Genomic DNA, 20,755 nt, shown 5'->3' on the forward strand with positions numbered 1-20,755 from the left:
GATTGGCCGTGGAGCTCAGGCAGCAACCATCTGGACGCGTAGAAGTATGTGTCTCTGAAGACCTAAGCTTGATTGAGGTTGCTGTACTTTATTCATTCCACTGTATGCATTTAATACCTTTATTTATTTAAAAAAAAATTGTGAGAGATGGAGACCCAAGAGTGGACATCAGGCCCCTGCTTGTAAGCTGCTTCCTTGGTATAGAAAAGTCATTGATGTGTGGCCAGGAGGGTGACGGTGCAGCCGAGGATCAAGGGATGGATTTCCAATGATATTCCGGAGACAAGATCCACAAGACTTGTGATACACTGGATCTAGAAGGCGAGGGAGAGGGAGAGAAGAGCATCAGGGGTGGGTCCTGTGGCCGGTTTGCACTGCTGGGTGCTAGTTCCATTTGGGGGATTCTGAGAATATGGTGAAGCTTGCCAAGGTCAGAATGCCAGGTTGCTTCACTTCCCACGGTGTGTGCCACCTGGGCACACCTGAGCTGCCCACCGCAGGAGCATTGTACGGCCCACGCTCAGGTGAGCACACAGAAGCCAGGGCCACAAGAGAGTCCCAAAGATGGGATTCCAACGTTTTCTGCACGTGGTCATCCCCACCCCACACAGCTCAGCCCTAGGGAGTAGGTGGGAGCCTGGGCTCTCAGCAGGGGTCCCAGGGCCTGGGTTACAGAGGCACTAGGCTGTACTCACTCCTGGCCCTGTGCCCTGACCCCTCTGGGCCTTGTGAGCTTGCCAGTGAGATGAAGAAGTTAGACTCAGTAACCCCTGGGAGTGCTGGAGTAGTTCATCCTGAATTTCAGCAGCTTTAGAAATGTTTGTACACAGAGATTACTCTAACCAGCCTCCTTGAACTTGTGTGGTCAAACATACTGTGTTTAGTAAAACACACAGATACTGCACCAGGTAGTGTCGGGAGTCCTTCTTGGAGGGTCCTCTGGTGCCTACTTGTCATCTCTGTTCAGAAGAGTCTGGGGCTCTGCAGTCTAGCTGCCTGCAGAACTGTTCCTGAAAAACAAAACAGATTTCTGTATTTTGGTCAAAACACTTCTCTGACACCAAATGCACATGAATTTCCACAGTTCTCTGCAGACATGAGCCGGTTGTCCTGTGACTCAATTCCATTCTGTCACTGCCAACCTGGAGTTAGCAGTAGATCCAGCAAGTTCTGGGCTGGGTCCCCCACACTGCTCCCACTTCAGCCACCAATTATAGGTCCTGGGTCTCCCTCTGACTCTGACTGAAGCTATCAGTCGTGGGTTCCCAGAGCCCCCTCCCTGGGTTTCATAACTTGCTGAAATGTCTCGTAGAACTCAAGAGAAACACTTGGCTTACACTTACCACTATATTACAGAGACAGTGTCAAGGGATACAATGAATAGGCATAGGAGATACACAGGACAAGGCACTCGATGTGTGTTAACCCGTCCACCTGTGCTCAGCCAGCACCCGACTGCTCTGTTCTGTCTTCCTGGATCAGGCACCCTAGTTGAGGATGCACCCAGGAGTGTCCATGCGGCCTGTGCAGACTGTCCCCAGGCCCTCCTGCCTGGGCACCTGCTTGAGCTGACTCTGCCTCCACCACGTCACTCTGCCCAGTGCCTTGCTCTGCCTCCCCTGGGAGCTTTGCATTTCCAGCACCCTTTCAGGTTGGCATAAGGCTGCCTGGGGGTCTCTCTGTCTCCCACCCTCCCCTCTTCTGCCTTCTTTCACTCCTTCTCTCTGTCGCTGTTGCCCTGATTCTCTCACAAGAGGAAGTCTTGCTTCCCAAATCGGAGTCGAAGCTTTCCTGGAGTCAGACTCAGTAGGATCCCACGTCTCCCAGGCACAGCACTCCGTGGTTACTCAATACACTTACCAATTCAACAAGTACAGCTGAGCACCTACTATGTGACAGGTACCGTTCTGTGTGCTGGGGGTATACCATGGAATAAACCAAAGAGTCCCACCTGTCTTAATCCGCCTTTTCACTGCTGGGACAGAAGGATCTGACCAGAACAACTATAGGGAGGAGAAGTTTATTTGAGGGCTCACAGTTTGGGGGGTCTTAGTCCATAGAAGGCTGGTTCCATTCCTCAGGGTTCAAGATGAGGCTGAACATCATGGCAGGAGAGGGTGGAAGAGGGAAGCAGGTCACATCACGGTGACCATGAATCAGAGAGAGATACCCACACCACACCCCAACTCCCACCTCCTCCAGCCACACCCTACTCTTCTGTTACTACTCAGTTAATCCCTGTTGGGGGATTAATTCACAGGTTGGGTTAAGATTCTCACAACCCAATTAATTATCCTCTGAAACTTCTTGCATTGTCTCATACGTGAGCTCTGGGAGACACCTCACATCCAAGCCATCATACCACCCTCGGGCTCCAGCAGGAAAAAAACAAAATAATGCAAAATAGCAGATGATTCATTATGTTAGAAGGTGGTGAGACTTACGATAAGAGAGAGGAGCCCCCGTGAGGGGATTGGATGTTGGTGAGATGTGGGCATTCTCAGCAGGCTGCCCGGGATTGGCCTTGCTGAATTGGTGACAGCTGGAGGAGGTAGAACGGCCGTGGGAGCTGAAGGAAGGACGTCCCAGGCAAACACCAAACAGTGCCGAAGCCCAGGGCAGAGCTGTGGAGGGGCTTCAGCCGTTACTCTGAATGAAGTGAGGCACCAGCATTTTGAAAGACAAATGGCATTATCTGACTTGGGATTTCAAAATTCTCACGATGTCAGAAAGAGTCTGTAGCAGGGAGAAGGCTAAAAGGGAGGCCAGTCCAGCAGAGCTAACCCCGGCTGGAAGCGATGTTGGCTTGGACTCAGTGCGTGGCAGTTAGAAGACTGATCTGTTCTGTTCTGATAGTGAAGCTGGCCAGGTTTCCGGGGGAGGGGGGTGATGGGAGGTGTGTGAAATAGTGGGACATCGAGGCTGACCTCAGGGATTTGGGCTGGGCACCTGGAGGGATGGAATTCCCCAAATTGAGATGGAGTCTGCAGCAGAGCAAGTTGAGGGGAGGAGAAGAAGGGATGTCAGAATAATTGAGGAGGTGTATTAGACACCAGAGTGGACGTCATGAAGGCCACTGGACATAGGATTGTGCCAAGAGTTCTGAGCTGGAGGTACCATGTAGGAGTCATCAGCATACAGAGGCTCTGAGACCAGCTGGGGCCACCAAGGGATGAGTGTAGGAGGGAAAAGGATCCAGGACTGATCCTAGGCAGCATCAGAATTAAGAGGTCAGGAGGAAGAGTGGAACCAGTGGCGAAGAAGCAGCTAGTGGTGCTAAAAGGAAATCTGATGTGTGGATAAAGAAAGGGCTTCCAGGAGGAGGGAGGCCAGCGGTGTCCTCCTGGTCCCTGTGGGATGAGGATGAGCTTCTCCTGCTGTCTCTGGCAGTGTGTGGTCCTATGGTCTTAGCAGCTCAGGTTCCTACAGACTCAGGGAGAAGATGGGCAGCGGGCAGTGAGCGTGGGCCGCTGTCAAGGAGTTTGCCACAAAGCAGTGCAAACACATGGGGCAGCGTCTGGCAGAGGCGGCTGGGGAGGGGAGCGGGAGGGAGGGGAGCATCTTTGCAACTTGCTGGTGTGAAATACCAAACAAGAGCTCAGTGATGAGGAGCAGGAAGGAAGAACTGATAGGACAGGCCTCGAATAGGCAAGAGGGACACAGTAGTCGGGTGGAGCAATTGGCCATCCACGTGGACGGTCCATCTCCATTTGCCCGTGAGAAAGCAGGTCTGTGCGGCATCCCTTGCCACTGTCCTTGCTGTAGTGGAAGCAGCACGATGGCCAGGGGTGAGAAAGGGGAGGCACTGTTGCCGGTGGAGATCTGCAGGCCCGAGGCCTGTGCATGTGGGCAGCCTATGAGATGTGGGTCCCTGTCCTTTTGGCACCCGCATTCCCTCCCTGTAGATACTGAGCTCGGGGTGGGTACACACGTCCTGTTAATTGGAAACCTTAAAGCCTCAGCAGCGGAGTCTCCCTGGCGTGGCTGACCTGCCTTTGCACACAGGGAGCCGGGGACTCCACTGGGTCCTGGAGGGTTTGCCCTCTCCTGTCTGGAGCCAGCCTCCACCCCACACCCTGCCCTACTTCATTTCTTGTTGTCAATGTGGGAAAGTGCCTCCTAGAACTGCTTCTGTGGTGGGAGGACAGAAACTTCCCGTCTCTGATCTCAGCGGCTCGTTCCGTCCTGCTTGGGCTGCGGGGTGACCCTGCTATCTTAGGGCTTTGGTGGCTACCCTCCTGCTCCAGTGCTGGTGGCTCCCCACTAGCCGCTCCCCATGCTGCCGGCAAGTTGGCCCGAGCTCCGCAGCCTCGGCACCTGGTACATCTTATACAATACATCCCTACTGTTGTCACCTGCCCCTCCCGCTCCCTCACATTTGCACCCCAGTGATCCTGGTCGGGTTGTGCCAGCGTGATGCCCTCCCACCCTTCCAGTGAGCCAATGTCCTGCTCAGCCCAGCGCCAACCCAACATCTGAACTTGCTCTGGCTTCTGGAAAGTCCTGAAGAAGCACAGACGTTCTCCCTCCATTATGAATCCTCAGAACTCAACCTGACCCTCGAAGGACTGAACAGGTGTTCCTCCTGCCAGGAGAGATGGGGGCTGATTTTGTGAATGAAACTCGGGTCTTGCCAGGATCTCCAAGACATCTGGAAAGGAACTTGGTCTCTCTGGCCTCAGTTTCCAGGTGGGCTCCCTGGAGGGGCAGCAGGTTCGTGGTGGAAAGCCAGCAGCGGTGTCTGGGGTCAGTGAGCCATCAGCCCCCAGGTTCATTTCTTGGTTGAGGCTGAAGAGCTGGGTCTCCATGAAGCTAGAAGCTGCCTGACGCGTGGGCAGGTAGATGACCGGAAGGGCCCTAGCCACAGCCTGTTGCACTAGTAGCTGTCCAGTGAAGACAAACACAGGCGGTCTGTCACGGCAAAGCTGACAGACACCAGTGACAGCAGAGGTTCAAACCAAGAGCTCAGGCCCAGGATGACTTCCGCCCACCGGCTGCCTCCCTAACGTCACCGCACACCAGAATAGGGACCTAGGCATGAAGGCTCAGTTCTGTCACCACTGCAGAGAGCAGCAGTTATGCTTCCAAACACCTGTGGTTCACCCTGACTCGGTGCCACTGGTTTGGGAGGCTCTTGAGCCTAGTCAGCAAGGCTACTCGGTCCCCTGCTCTGGTGCTTCTAGAAAGGCCTCTGGGCACTGCAGGGAAAACCTGGGCCTCTGAGAGGAGCTGGACTCACTTGCACTGTGCATGCCGCCCCGTGGGAGCCCGGGTCACACATGGTGAAGAGCGGCTGACCTCACAGATGCCTCCTCTTTAGGCACGAAGTGGATTTTGTCTGATGGGGAGATTTTGTCTGCTGAGGCTCTTGCCCTGGGAACAGCCAGTTTCTTAAAGACTCATTCCGTGTTCCCGATCTCTGAATGTGTGCTTCAGGTTGTCCTGTGAATGAGGGCAGTGCGTCCCAAGCGTCGTGTCTGTGTGACAGCTGCAATTCTTCCTCTTTTTACCTTTTTACCATTTTTCACTAGAAACTCAGGTCAGCATGGAGGACCCAGGTTGTCTCCTAGATCCTGGTTGAGGTGACAGCAGAAATAACCCAGCAGGAGGGCCACTCAGCCATCGCTTGCTGATCCACACATCCCCTCACACCCCGTCCTGCGATACCCACGTGCATGGCCACCGCACTCCTTTTTCTGATGTGCATGCGTGTGTGCGTGAAACTGTTGGGAATGGAATCAGAGTTTAGAGCCAATAGCTGTGCTCTGCTGTGCAGAGGGGGTGGAGAAGGCAATGAGGACGCGTCAGCCTTGTGCCTGGGAGGTGGTCCTCCTCTGCAAGCTCATGTCCCTGCCTCAGGGAGGCCGTGTGGCACAGCCCGCCTCTGTGCACCAGCACTCCTTCAGATCCCTTGCTAACCTCTGAGCACTCTGTGGCCTGGTAATCTCAACTAACGCAAAAGTGGGACAGTGGTGCTCGGCTGGAGGGGAATGTGGGCGAGCCCAGGGCAGAATCCGCAAGGCAGAGCATGGCCCACCACAGGGAAGCAGCTCTGTGATCTGCAGCTTTGGGGACGCAGTGACTTCCGGGGAAGGCTGCACTGCTGAGTTTCGAACACTCTGGGCGTCACTGAGGACTGTGATGTGAGCATTCCAGGGCCGAGATGACTAATGAGGGCTCTGTCCTCGGAGCACTGGGAGGTGTCCTGTTCTTAGGGCTTGGCTTCTGGAACAGGCCTCGCTGAAGCTCACAACAGCCAGGGTCGTGTGTGCTATTGTAGGTAAAATGTGCCGCCTGTCGTGGTTTGTGTGGCCGTGAGCTCCAGGACATGCAGGCCCTGGTATGCACAGGGTACATTCATAGGACAAACCCCCAGGTTGATGTTTGACTTTAAGAAATCCAGTCTTTGATCAAACTTTCCCAGAAATTATTTCTCTTAGGTATGGAGAGCCAATGCACACGCTCTCTGAGTTATTTTGAGTGACCGGGCGCTGTGGCACACACCTGTAATCCCAGAGCCTGGGGAAGTTGAGGCAGGAGGGTTGCAAGTTCAAGGCCAGCCTCAGCAACTAGTGAGACCCAGTCTCTAAATCAAAAAGATTGGGGATGTACGTCAGTGATAAAGCACCCCTGATTCAATTCCTCGTGCCAAAAAAGAAAAAAAATAAATCATTTTGAATGAAAAAAATAGATTGTTGTAGTACTTTGCCTCCTCTGAGTTCAAACTGAATAAATAAGTAGATGAGAGAACTATGATTTGTTGAGTTTGATATCATGTGGACCTGGGGACCTGTGCCAGTCGTAGTTTCTCTCCCAGCTCCTGGGTGTGCAGACTACCTGCTGAGTACCTGTGGCAGAGGGAAGACTGGCACATCAGTTAGCTGAGCACTCCAGAGACCTACTTCCCTCTTTCTGGGTTAAAGGTTGTCCACCGCTTATGCACATAATGAGATCTCAGGCCTGACCCACTTTTGCCCACTATGTACCCCTTTTACAGACTTCTGATAAGCACGGTGAGCTCTTAGCAGCGGGAAGCTCCAGGCTATGAAAACAGGACCACTTGGGCTTCAGGAAAGAAAAAAGCTCAACAAAGGAGTAACTTGAAGAAGGGCTAGTTGTGTGCTGACATAAAAGGGCCAAGGAAGGGTGATCCCCAGTTTGGTTAGCCAGGACATGGAAATGCAACTCAAGACCCAGTCTTGCTCTCTTCCTGCTCACCTTGTCCGAGGTCTCGGTCATTCCATGTGGTTCATGGGGATGTGATGTGTGGGCAAAGAAGAAACATGTTTTTGCTTATGCATTGATTTATAATGGTGAGGAAAACTCCCCCCAAATCCCACCCACTCTCAGGTCACAATGGCCAGGGTTGTGTCATTTGCCAGAAAAGGATCACCTTGATAGTGACCAATTCAAGTCATCCCCCCAGCTGGGAAGGGGCTGTCTGGATCACATGTGTATAAAGAGCCTAGCACCTAAAATTTCCATGCTCAGCCTGCCATTAACAGACAAGACAGGAGTGGCTTCAAGTAGCAGGCTCCTGGGAAAAGTCACCGTTGACTTTGTCCTTCTGTGCTGTTCCTCCATCAGCCACTTTTATGATTAATGTTTTGAATGTGTGGTTATGTCCTAGATGCTCCTTGCGCAGCTGTGCAAGAAAGGTGACCCAGTGGCTCACCGGTCAGTGCGTGGTGGGGTCCTGGAGTTCATCTCCCAGCTTGACTCCCCTGAGGCCAACACAGTCTCTCCGCTTGCTTCAGCTTAGTGTCTTCATCTGCAAAATTAAATTAACAACTGTAGTGGTTTAGATGAGGTGTCCCCAAAAGCTCACCTGTGAGACAATGCAAGAAGGTTCGGAGGAAAAATGATTGGGTTATAGCCTTAGCCCAATCAGTGAATTGATCCTTGATGGATTAACTGGTAACTGGAGGCAGGTGGGGTGTGGCTGGAGGAGGTGGGCACTGGGGGCAGGGGCCATGGGGTACATATTTTGTATCTGGAGAGTGGAGTCTCTCTCTGCTCCTGATCATCATGTGAGCTGCTCTGCCATGCTCTTCTGCCTTGATGTCCTGCCTTATTTTGAGCCCCAAGGAATGGAGGCCACTTATGGCCTAAGACCTCTGAAACCATGAGCCCCTAAATAAACCTTTCCTCCTCCCAGTTGTTCTGGTTGGGTCCGTTAGTCACAGCAGTGAAACAGCTGACTGACACAACAACCCTTTCCACTCACTGCCTCACAGGGTATTGGACCTTTGCTGGCAGTATAACAAAGTCCCATATAAATAGGATTGTGTGCATTATTAGGATCCCGCTGTCTTTTACCCGTCAGGTTAACGCTGTCCATTGCCCAGTCGTGTGTTGTAAAATCAAAGCAGGGATGGGAAAAGGGGATCCCATGCCCAAACCTAAGTGTATTGAACGGATCCCACTAATGGGAGCCGGGTTTTCGTAGCAGGGTCCTCTTGTAACACCACGGAGGTGTGAAGACCCAGTGGAAGAACAGTTGGCCTCCCTCCTGTCCTGCCAGAGAGGTAGACTGAGAAATGTGTTCTGACCTCAGAGGGCCCTCTCTCCTGTCCCTGATCAGAAAGCTCCACACAGCCCCTGCCCGGGGTTGCACCCTGTCAAACCTTCCCACATACCTCCTAGCCAATCCCCTAATTCCTTGAGCCACTGATCTCAGATATTACCTGCACAGGTAAAGTACTCAGAGAAAATAACAGTTGACATCTCTTGGTATATGCACTTAAAAAGAAGTCTTTATGGGGTCATGCAGAGGACCACAGCTTTATCAGACTAAGAAGGAGCACCTTCTCACATCTCTGTTCCTCAAGTGCTTCCTGCTGTCATGACACTCTTCACGGGCTTCCAGAAGGACACCCAAACATCCGCTGGACACTTCTCTCCCCACCTGCTGGGTCTGCGAGTGGCTACAGGCCTTCTGCTTGTGCCTGGACTCAGCCTCTCTTACCCATGTGAGCTGTGAGCACCTGGGATCGAGAGAGGCTGTCTATGTGATGGGCCTTCCTGGGGCAGCGGGGTCTGTCTTCCTGGACACAGGCAACCCGAGGCACTGGGTCAGACCTGAGTTTGTAGATGTGATTCTCTCCAACCCATTGACGTTGTTACTTTCCAGCATTTTGGTTTGGGATCTGTTAACAGTTCAAAGACCAACAATGTTTCTGTCTACAGATTTGTTTTCTTGGGAGTTTTATTTGTGGCCACTTTGGAAAACATCAGTCCCATGTCATTAATGCCAATATTTTCTTGGGTCCTCAGCATTCACAGTTCGTCCAATGGGCATGGTCACACTAAGTCTGACCTCCTGGGAGAGAACGTGTGCTTCACAGTCAACCTGCTCCCATAGACAGCGACACAGCCCCTGCCTTTGTGACGCTCCCTGTCTCCCCACAGGTCTGTCGACTTGAGCGCCATTTGTCTCCTGAGCAGTACCGGGGAACCCTCTTTGCCGATCAGCCCATGATGTTCATCACGCCGGACAGCAGCCCGCCGAGGGCCAAGCTGTGTGAGCTGGTCCTCCTGTGTGGAGGCCAAGTCAGCCAGGTTCCTCGCCAGGCCAGCATCGTTGTCGGGCCCTACGCTGGGAAGAAGAAAGCAACAACCAAGTACCTGTCGGAAAAATGGGTCTTAGGTAGGACTCAGGTGCAGAAAGGGGTGGGTCCAGGGGGCTCCTGTGGGGGACAGAGGGCTCCTGATGATCCCTAGGCCCTCGCGAGTTCCCTGCAGAGCCACTGTTCTGTGGTTCCAGCCATGAGGAGTCTTCAAGGGATGTCACGTGAGCCCGTCCCCGTGTCCTAGACCTCTGCTTCGCCTCACGACTCCTCACAGCTGCCCCTAGAGTCATGTGACTGTCCTGCATACCCTGCTCCTTCCGGTCACTAAGGGAGAATTCAAAAGGAAAAGAAACCCCCTGGATTCGCCCATGTGGCTCCCAGCTCGTGTGGAAAGCCTGGTCCACCCAGCCACATGGAGCTGTCCGGCAGGCAGGTGGTGTGACTGTGGGTGCAGGGCTGCTGTCAGCTCAGCACAGACTTACGTGAGGTTCTCAGAGGACAAGGTGGCCAGCCAGACACCCTGACCGCGGGGTCTGTCCTGCATTGTGGTGACATGGTGGCCTCATCTGTTGGGCCACCTCAGAGGCTGTGGGTCTGCTGGGAGGAGCAGGTGGGGAGGATGGGGCAGCCAGGACATCGTGATGGGTGGGCGCCAAGGAGTGGGGCACAGCCTCTGTGCCAGTCTCACGCCCCGTGGTGGGTTGCACTCTGCAGGGCGATTGCAGGCTCCTTCCTGGGGGTGGCCTCACCTCCTCCTCCTTGGGCTTGTGATCAACTCTTGGTTGGTTGGGTGCCATGCACCGTGCCACGGACTGAGCAGCTGAAGCAGCAAATGGCTGCTCTCCGCAGTTCTGGAGGCTGGAACCCAGGGTGGGGTGAGGGCAGGTTGCCTGCCCAGGCCTCTTGTCTTCTGGCTGTGTCCTCACCTGGCCTTCCCTCTGCTCACGTGCCCCTGGGTGTCCCTGGGTGTCAAATTTCCTCTTCATGGGAAGGCTGCTGTCAGATTGGATCAGAACCCACCCTAATGACCTCATTTCAACTTAATCACTCCAAATGAAGCCACATTCAGAGGGACATGGAGTGGGACCTCAACGTAGGAATCTGAGCCCTGAGTGAACTTGTCGGGTTTCAGCTCCTTCGCCAGCCAAGGTCCTTAGCCTGGCTGCTTCAGACTCTCTGCCTCCACTTCTCTCCCATCCGGCCTCCTTGCCCCCTGTTCCTTAGGCACAGTCCCTTCCACGTGGACCCCCTGAATCCCAGACTCCTGGTTTTTCTCACCCTTTGCTGGAATCAGCCTTTAACAGAGGAGCGGATTCCTGGTTTGTCCAAGTTCCATCTGTATGCAGCCGGGTGCACTCTGTGAGCATCTTTTAAACGATTGATGGTCATCCTTGATCGCTTTCTAAAGTATGACGATCAAAGGACACATCAACGTGGGCAGCGAACCTAGATGGGGAGGAATGAAGGGACAAGAGACACGAAAGGTGACAGCAAGACAGGAGTCTGATCAAGCTGCAAACTTTTATTGTTCACACAGGGGTATTTATATGCTGGGGATGGGGAAGCTCTCTAATCAACAATTGCTGGATGTGGGTGGTAAAACTGCCAGGTGCAAGATGTCTGATGATCCTGATAACCGCAGGATGTTCCAGGGAGATAGGTGGCTGCAGGATGCCTCCCAGGCGTCTGTCAGGCTAATCTTTGAAGGAGAATTTCCTTCTAGTCCCTGACATCTCCCCCTTTCTTATATAAAATATTTGACCATACCTTACCGGCCATGTTTTTAGGGGGTGATAGAGGCTCTGTTCCTCTAGGAGGCCTTAGAATATCTCCTGATCCGAGCGAGCGTCTTCACTAGGAGATTTCGTGGTGGCCTTGGCATGTTTTGGGAGGAGACGGCTTTGAGGGGGGAGCATGCCAACCGCCATGCACCAGAGCGTGTCACTCAGAGGTCTTGGGTTTTGGGATCCGTGGATCCATCCTCCTGCAGTCCTTCCTGCACCCTCGTTATTATGGCCTAACGTCCTCACTCCATGGGTGCGTCCTCGCCCAAGCGGAGGGGCCCATGGAGGAGCGAACCCTTATGGCAAGGGCAGAAGATGGTTGGTCAGAGCTGTTACTTATACTTTTATATAAGAAAGAGAGATCTGTGGGGATGTAAACTTAAGAAATAAGCCTGAGAGAAGGGTAGAATATCCTTTTAAATGTTGGCAGCACGGTCTTCCATCTCCAGATGATGATAGTGGACCTGTATGGGTGACAGTGCCTTGGCATCCAGCTGACTGTAATTTGGTGTATATGCCTTCTCCTCAATGACATGGGGGACATGAGTTCCCTTTTAGAAGTCAGTTCCATTTGAGGTCTGGCTGGGGAAAAACAGGTTGTCATCTAGGGATGGGTGCTTTTATGAGGGAGACAAAAACCATGAGTACTGAATAAGTGTTGTAGCAGCTGGAACATGTCACTGTACATAAGTTCCCTCACCAGGCTTTAACATCCTCAGTTACCAGGACTGTAAACATAACATTTAACTTTTAGGGTTACAGATGTCCTTCCCCTTAAGATACAGTTTAATAATTTAATGTCATCTGATCTTGCAAAATCCTTTTATTAGTATGACCTCTGTGTCTAATAGAGAAATCTTTAATTCTATTACTTAGGGCTGGATAACCATACTAGCAAACACTAAGCCTACCTGTGTAGGTTAGAAATAAAGGCCTTAAACTAAAAACTACTCTGGCAGTCCCTTTTGATAGTTATCAGGCATTCCTGTCTGAGAATCTCTTTTGCAGCCTCCAGTTTACTTATTCTTAGAAGTTACATTTAACTATTATTATCATTTAAAATGCCCAGGAATAGCAGTGTTTTGGCTTTGACTGTCTTTGCTAAGGGTTTAAGATGAAGCAAGTCAAACTGACTTTTGTTTCTATCTATTGTTAACAGTCAGCTGAGTTTCCTTGGGAGTCCTGGGGGAACTTTACAGCAGCTTCTCAGTTTCGCTAGTGCCATTTGCGCTGCTAGTGCCATTTGCGCTGCTAGTGCCATTTGCGCTGCTAGTGCCATTTGCGCTAGGATGGGTCCAGGCCTTGCTTGACCATGTGGCTTCCCTCGGAAGCATCAGGGATGTCTCCCTTTTTTGATGACCCTCCTCTTCATAGCAAATGCACTGATTGGCTTTTTGTCCTCCAGCCGTCTCATTAATCTCCCTGATCGGGAGGTTATGTGGCCCAGAGTTGCAAAGCTCTTTGGAGAAGTCCCCTATTCCCTGATTCAGACTGACTCAGAGGGCAAGAGCCAAATATCGGTTTTCTTGGCCCTTTTAATTTAACTTTAATTTTAAAACTTAATCTTAAACATCCAGCAAATAAATTTCAACAGCCTTATATTAAGAGTACTGGGCTTTAATGTCTATCTCTCTATCCTGTAGGTGATAACTCCTTATCTTAAATTAACCCAGGTTGTGTGTTCTTAAATAAGTACCTCTGCAAAACATTAACAGGCAATTTTTAGATCATTTATAAGAAAACTACAAAATAAAATTAACTAGGGTAAAAACATTTTTAGTTTATGTAATAGCTACCTTGAATTTTGGCAGAGTTATACATTATAATCTCCTGTTTAAGATCCTAGTAATCTTGGCAAAAACCAACTTTTGGACTCAACTTTAAATGTACTGAAATCTGGCCTACTTCTTCCATAGTCACTTTCACATGTAGTGAGATGGGACATAGAGCCTTATCTCAGGTAAGGCAGGGTTCTTCATAAATCTTAAGTACTGTAGTTCTGAAGCTGATCTTTGTTTTTTAAACATTATTTTATAAAGCCTACATAAATTGTTGCTCAAGTTCACATGAACATTAGCTAACACAATATAATATCACATCTAAAACATGAATTAAAGAAAAGCTGAAAGCTTTTAACCTTTTGTAGAAAAGTAGCAAAGTACTTTTGTGTTTTACAATAAAACCTTCACACAGATTAGGCTCTCATTAACTTAAAAATACATTTAAATTGTATCTCAGTGTAAAAAGTAACATAGAACTTTACATATCTTTTGATAACAAGTCCAGTTATAGAACACAAATGATATAAATAAATCTCCAACATGTTTTTCTTTTAAGCCTAAAATTACCATACAACTTTAGAACACCAGCTTGATATAATGCTCTTTTGAAGCTTCTACCTTACAGACTTGTATACCTGGAAGATATGAACACATTAATAGCACCATAATTACATTGATGTTTTTATATTAACCAAGTTTAGCTTTTAAACAAATAACATTACAATATTGAAAAATAACAGTTGTTGTTTAACCATAGTTGTATAATTTTTAATTTCTTTAAGATTACTTGCTCAAAAACTTATACATATAACCAATTTACACAGACCTTTTTTTTATCACTTACTTAAACCCTATTATTAACTTAATCACATAGACTTTCTTATCCAGAAACACATTTTCCCTCTATTAAATCCGTATCTAGAACCTTTTAGTTTTTCTTTTCCATCTGTTAACCTTCTTTTTTGTTCACATTTTGAAACAATACTTGTAAATTTCTGAATTTAAGCAATTATTTCATAGACATCAACATTTTATTATGTTTTTTTTGAACACCTAGAAAAACTTATAAGCTTAATTTTAAAGACATCTTTACTTTTATCTGTTTACCCAATTTAAATTGAACCATTTGAATCACGTGAATCAAAGATATTTGGATCCATTTTTTTAATTTTTTATGAGCGCTCCTCATATATCTGCCAATTATCATATAACTGCATGATATATGGACATACACACATACAGACATACTGACATACAACACGTAACACAAGTGTGCACACATATACAAGGCCTTGTAGCTGTTTTTTCAGGTGAAATCTCCATTGCAATGTTTAAAAACTCCACAGTTGGTCAAAAATAGAACTGATCAGAAAACATTAACTTGTCTATAGGATCAAAATCATGAGCTCAAAAAAAATTACAGAATCTAAGAAAAAGCAAGAGTCCTAAAAAAGATGACCAGCCAGTAATTAGTAAATACCATACAATTTACTTTTTGGTTTGGTCTAGTTTGAGTTCAGGTAAAAAGACACTTTTACTCTTTTTTGTTTTTTTTTTTTTTTCCTGATCAGGCTAATCTTTGAAGGAGAATTTCCTTCTAGTCCCTGACAAAAGGTGATTTTTCACTCTCTGATATCGAGTATTTTATCTTTTCCCTGAAAACCAACTTCAAAAAAAAAAAAAGAATCTAATGCTTTTAGCTATAGTCCAAAAGCTGTTTACTCTTTTCTAAATGCTAAGAATATAACTTTCAAACATCGATGTTCAGAGACAGAGGTTCTTGTTTTGTTTTTTAGCAGTGTTCATTTCAAAATGGCATGAACTGCAGACCAGAACTGTGCTTGGAAACGTGTTTCTCTGAGCTCACTGTGCACATGATTGACATCAACAGCTAATCTCTCCAGAGTTCGGTAATTGTGTTCTGTACAAAGGCCCCAGTCTGGGTCTGTGCTCTTATTATTTCCAGGTTGGGCAATTGTGAGGGCCCTTCCTGTTGCTCCTGCCTTCTGTGTCGGAGTCACACTCGGTGCCGCCTGCTCAGTTCCTTGGTTATTTCTCCAGCTGGCTCTCTTGCTGGTGGTATTTTAAGAGATGAGCATCTGCAGGCCCACACCAGGGTTTAGTTTGCCCAAGCCCCTTCAGAACTCTACATTTTAGGGCTGGGCTTGTGGACCCTGTTTCTGCTGCTTTCCTCTCTCCTAATTGACGTCCTGTTTCTGGCCTGTCATTGATTACAACCACCTGCCTGTGCCCTTGGCAGCATCCGGGTATTGTGTGTGCTGCAGTCCTGGCTCATGTGAGGGGGTGCCCCTGGCTGGCAGGCACCCTGACCACTGGGTCCTTCAGCGGGCCATGTATTTTTCAAATATTTATTAGCTCATATTTTCTCTTTCTGAATTGAATAACAATTCAGTAGCCCCAGCTGCTGCAGGTGATAGATGGCTTGTCCATGCACTCCTGCACAGACCTGCAAGTCACAGCCAGCCAGAGCACTGCACTTCCTCTCCCAACCCGCTCTGCCCCCAGCCTACTTTTGCCTGATAGCTTCACATGGTGGTCAGAGAAGACCATAAGACAGTGTCCCTCACAGAGTTGTCACTCCTGAGCCTCTGACAGAGACCTGTGTCCTTCGAAGACCTTTCCTCCTGTTAACTTCTGTTACTATAAATACTTCTCTTTATCCTCAAAATATGGTTAAGGTTAAAATTAGGAATGTAGCAAATTGTTTTAAAGTATCAATTTGATATAAAACTGGTCCTCTTGTGTAAATTATGAAAGGCAATACTCAAAATTTATGAATTAAGTTTATTCCAACTGGAATATCAGCTGCCAGGTCAGGTGATTCCTTGGGAGACCTTTTTTATTCTTCTATTTTTATTTTTATTATTATTATTTTTTTTTGGTACCAGAGATTGAACCCAGGAGCACTCAACAACTGAGCCACATCCCCCAGCCCTTTTGTGTATTTTATTTGGAAGAGGGGGTCTTGCTGAGTTGCTTGCGGGCTCTCTAAGTTACTGGAGCTGGCTTTGTACTTGTGATCCTCCTGCCTCAGTCTCCTGATCAGTGGGATCACAGGTGTGCACCACCAGAGCCTGGCTCTTGGGAGCCTTAGGAGTAGTTTGAATAAAGTATTTACTTAGAAGTCTTAAAAGCAACTTTTTGTGTCCACTTTCAGATTTAGAGACTGCCATACAAACTGAAAACTCCAGGCTTTCTTGTTGCTTGAGTAGCTTTGTATTTATTCCTATTGTCTGTGGTTTCTGAACCCCTTGAGGATTGCTCTTTTCTGCCAGGGAGAAAGGTGGATGCCAAAGAGCAGTCTTTCCCCAGGGCCTCCAACAGCCTAGCACCATGACCCATCAGATAAGTTTTGGTCCCTGGACTTTCTGTATTGCAAAAACAGCAACCCAACTTTCATTTTTTTGTGATTATTGTACTTATAAGATTTCTTCTAGCCTCAGGCCCTGGGTGACCCCTCAGCATCCAGCCAGTTTTCCCTCCCAGCCCAACGGGTTGCTGCACAGAGCAAGAGCGAGTGGACCTTGTCACCTCATGGGCTCGGCCGAGGTCCACACTCGTTCCTAGGGGATGTCCTCTGTGCCACGCTGCCTCCCAGCCAGGCTGCTTGGAGGGTCAGCAGTGTGTGCCCTGCTCCGTCCCCAGAGCCCGTTTTCCCTGAAACAGCTCTGTACTTGGGCCAAGATTCTTGGTGAATCATACCAGAAGGAGAAATGGGGATTTTTGAGATAGCACACTTGTGGGCGCTTGGATATGTATAAAAATAAACAGGAAAACAGAAACCAGATTCCCGGCACTAAGAACTAAAATGCCACCTTTACCTGGGATGGTAACATTCTGTGTGTGAAAGCATTTTCAGTGATTGGATTTCCCCCAGCACTCCTGTGAAATATAATACAATTCCAATGTGACATATGGAGACAGAAGACCCTGGGGTCCCAAGGAGCTCAGCTGGTGAGAAGGTGAGCCTGGGGGTGCTGGGAGCCCGCACAAAAGCCATGGTCCGTGGCGCTCATGCTGTGGTCATTTCTGTTCACACTTTCAGTCCCCTTGTTGTCACCACGAGGCCAGTTTGGCCTATCTCATGAGCATGTTTCCAGGGTCAGGCACCTCTTATTGTCCAGGCTGTGCTCGGGAGAGGAGACGTACATCTGGGCTGCGTGGGCACGGTGTCATGTTCTCAGGAGTGTGGCCAAGCACAGCACGGCCTTGACATGCGTCCCTCATGAAGAGCATCAGCGTCTTCAGGAAGAGGCTCCCTGATGGCACCGGGCCCCTCGCATGCTGGCCTGAATCATTCACTGTCTCCCTTGATGACTGACCAGAAGAAGTGCAGTGACCGTGGCACTCCCGAGGCCTTGGACTTTAGGCTTCAGGATTCGGTGGCTATGTGGGTGTTGTCCGAGATCCTCTCAGTCCACCTTTCCACGCACAGATAAGGAACTAGTCAGAGAGGCAGGGTCACCTGTGCAGTGGGGCAGTGGCAGAGAGGCCGGCAGCAGGACAGGAGCAGGCCTGCCCGGCTCTTCCCAATGCTGCCTAATTTACCCTTGCCACAGGGTCCAGCCCGGCAGCCCAGCTGCAGCATTTCAAGTACAATTTCAGAATTATTTTTGCTTTGAATTATTCAGAACCAACGAAATCTACCAAGACAGAAATGAATGACAACTAAAATGCAGTACTTTATAATTCCAAAATCTAATGTTTATAGATTTTTTTAAAATTCAATATATATGCACATACATATATACAAAGCCTGTGTGTATGTTATATATGTGTGTGTAGATATATATGTATGGGCAAAGCCTTTTGTGTTTGTGTATATATGTTACATATTGCAAAGCCCGTATTTGTGTATCTATGTTCTATGTATTACTAGTAATATTGTTTCAATTAACTGCTTGCCACAATCTTAGTACACGCTTTGGAAAACTATGGAAAGCGCAGGCTCAGAAGATGATTGCCTGAGCTCTCCTTTAATTAATATGTTGGCCAGCTCATGGTCCTCGATGGTTATCTTTGAATCTCCTAACCTGTTGGGTCACTTTCTAAAGTTACACTTAAAGAACTCAACCCACTAGGTGCAGATTCCATTCAGGATGTAAAAGCTAAAGCCCTTTTTAAAGGCAGGCAGGCAAATGCTTGCTGAGAAGTCCATTTCTGCACATTTACCAGTGTGCCAAAGGCACATTCCTGAGCCTCACTTAAAACAAAGTGGAACCAAAAACCCACTTGGAGTGTAACAGGCAGCTGTTTGTTCAGCTCAAAACTGGAAATGTCCTCGACGTGGCAACATGTTATGTCCATCGTAGGAAATGCAGTCCTTGGTTTAGAGGTTAAACTGGCCGTTTACACCCTCGAGCTGAGCACTTGGGTTGTGACGGTGACTTTTTAATTTTATTTTTTTAGTTGTCAACAGAACTTTATTTATATACAGTGCTGAGAATCAAACCCAGGGCCTCACTCGTTCTAGGCCAGTGCTCCACCGCTGAGCCACAACCCCAGGCCGTGGCAGTGCCGACGTTAAAGGCTACCTTGCTGTACATATTCCCGGTGCCCTTTGCACAAGGTCCCAGCTTTGGAGAAAGTGCTCAAGTGTTTGGCAACTGCCCTGCAGCTCCTGGGGCCTGCAGGGTGGATGGACTGAGAAGCCGCTTCAGCTCAGCCTCGTGATGGCATGTGGCTGACAGTCCAGGGCTGTCTTTGCTTATTGACCTGATTCATCGTTGCCCCGGGCTGTGACTGTGAAAGCTTTTCCTGTGGTTTTGGAGTAAGCTGCAGGCCCGTTCCTTTCAGCTGTTGCTTATCAGGCAGTACCTTTGAGCATCGCGGAGCCTGAGGTGGTGAGCTCAGGTTTGGGCTGAATTGAGTCCCCTTCACATTCAGAGAGTGTGACCATGTTTGGGGATAAGACTCTTAAACAGAAATAAGGTGGAATGAGGTCATAAGGGTGGAGTCCTAATCCAATATGGTGGCTTTCCTAATAAGAAAAGGATGTACACCCACAGAGAAGGTCACGTGAGGACCCGGGGACAGGGGTCCTCAAGCCAAGAAGAGAGGTCTCGGGAGCAAGCAGCCCTGCAGGCAGCGTGACCCAGGCTTCCAGCCTTCAGAACTGTGAGAAGGTGGGTGTCCGCTTTCTAACCCCCCACCCGTCTGTGGCTCTTTGTCTCAGCAACCTGAGCTGACCAACAGGGGCCAAAGTGTCTAATGCAGTCACCCGTCACAGTCCACTCATGCACCAGGAAGCCAGGGGATCTGAGTTGCGCAGCCACATAGTGAGTGGCTGAAAGATCCAGAATTCCAGACCAGTCACCTAAGTCCCAGCCCAGCGTCGTCTTTGTGAAAAGTAAGGTCCCCACTGAGCTCAGCAAGTGTGACTTCTCTCAACTGTGAAACCCCTAACGCTGCTGCTTCTCAAACTCTTCACAGGGCAGAGACCCAGGCGCGCCCCCCTGAGGGGCAACAATCACAGACCCTTCCTGGTTTGTAAGAGGAGAGAAAGGAGGTGGACGAAATTATCTCGTGTATTTTTTTAACCAATTTTTCGAAAGTAACCCTGAAGAATGTGGGGGAAAGAAACATCATGTGAATAGTAGCAGAAGCAAAGGAAAGAGAAGGTTCAGCCGCAAGGGGAGCTGAGTTCCCAGCGGGGCTGCTGCAGGGGGAAGAGGAGCAATGCTGACAAGGACGGAGGAAGTGCCCGTGAATGACACCACGAGCAAAGCGGGTGCTGTACCCGCAGACCCGGGAACGGTGTCTGTAAATCAGGGGAGCGCGATGCACCTGGCTGCTGATAAATTTTTAAAAATGATAAAATGGAAATCTTTAGAAAAAAAGTTACCAAAATTGATTCGAGGAATATGAAGTCTAATTTCCACCATTGAAAAAGTGCACAGGTTGTTAATGGTGCGCCTTTGGCCACCCATCAAATAAGACTCCCTCAGAGAGGAGCATCAGCAAAACGACTGACAGGGAGCTCCACACCCCCAGCCCTCAGAAACCAGAGAGCCAGCCGAGGCTGTCTGAGCCAGCTTTCCAGGAACTCCGCATCACGGTGCGAGGTCCACAGCTCCCACTCGGGGAAAGTCACCCTTCAAATGGCAGGACAGTTTGTGGCATGTGGTAACAACCTGGTTCCCAGCTCCCCTCTGGAACCCAACAGAGCAGAGTCGACATTATTTTCTCTGTTCTGGCTGGGGGTGCCTGCGGGGCTGACCCTCATCTCCTCACATAACATGGACGGTGGGCGGGAAAGGAGGTGGCCACAGAGGTAGCAAAATAAGAACAGATGAATTGGGCTGGGTTGTGGTTCAGTGGTAGAGGCACTGGGCTCCATCCTCAGTACCACATAGATAAACAAATAAAGGTATTGTGCCCATCTACATCTAAAACAAATTTAAAAAAAAACAGATGAATTGAACTACATCAAAAGTAAGGACTTCTGGGCATCAAGCAACAACAGAGTAAAAGGCAGTTTGTGGAATAGAAAAAAAACATTGGCAAATATTGGCAGTGAGTGTCCAGAATATATAAACCTTCCTGCAACTCAACAGCAACAAAATAATGAGGTTAAAAATAGGAAAGAACTTAAATA

The 20,755-nt window shown here is 48.9% G+C and overlaps 1 protein-coding gene across 3 annotated transcripts in view; it reads left to right on the top strand.

Moving 5' to 3' along the window:
* Window positions 1–20,755, top strand: part of Mcph1 (microcephalin 1) — a 198,010-nt gene that overhangs the window by 171,765 nt on the left and 5,490 nt on the right. For 2 of the 3 annotated variants that reach the window (XM_046460525.2, XM_046460532.2), the window contains exon 13: window positions 9,412–9,649. The exons of the other annotated variant lie outside the window; for it this stretch is intronic. In XM_046460525.2, the coding sequence (XP_046316481.1) occupies window positions 9,412–9,649 (238 nt within the window). The remainder of the gene's footprint in view (window positions 1–9,411; window positions 9,650–20,755) is intronic. 3 annotated transcript variants of the gene reach the window in all.

Source organism: Marmota monax, unplaced genomic scaffold (genome assembly GCF_021218885.2).
Source record: "Marmota monax isolate L192 unplaced genomic scaffold, Marmota_monax_Labrador192_F-V1.1 WCK01_AAM20220418_F8-fsc00310, whole genome shotgun sequence".
Taxonomy (NCBI): Eukaryota; Metazoa; Chordata; class Mammalia; order Rodentia; family Sciuridae; genus Marmota; species Marmota monax.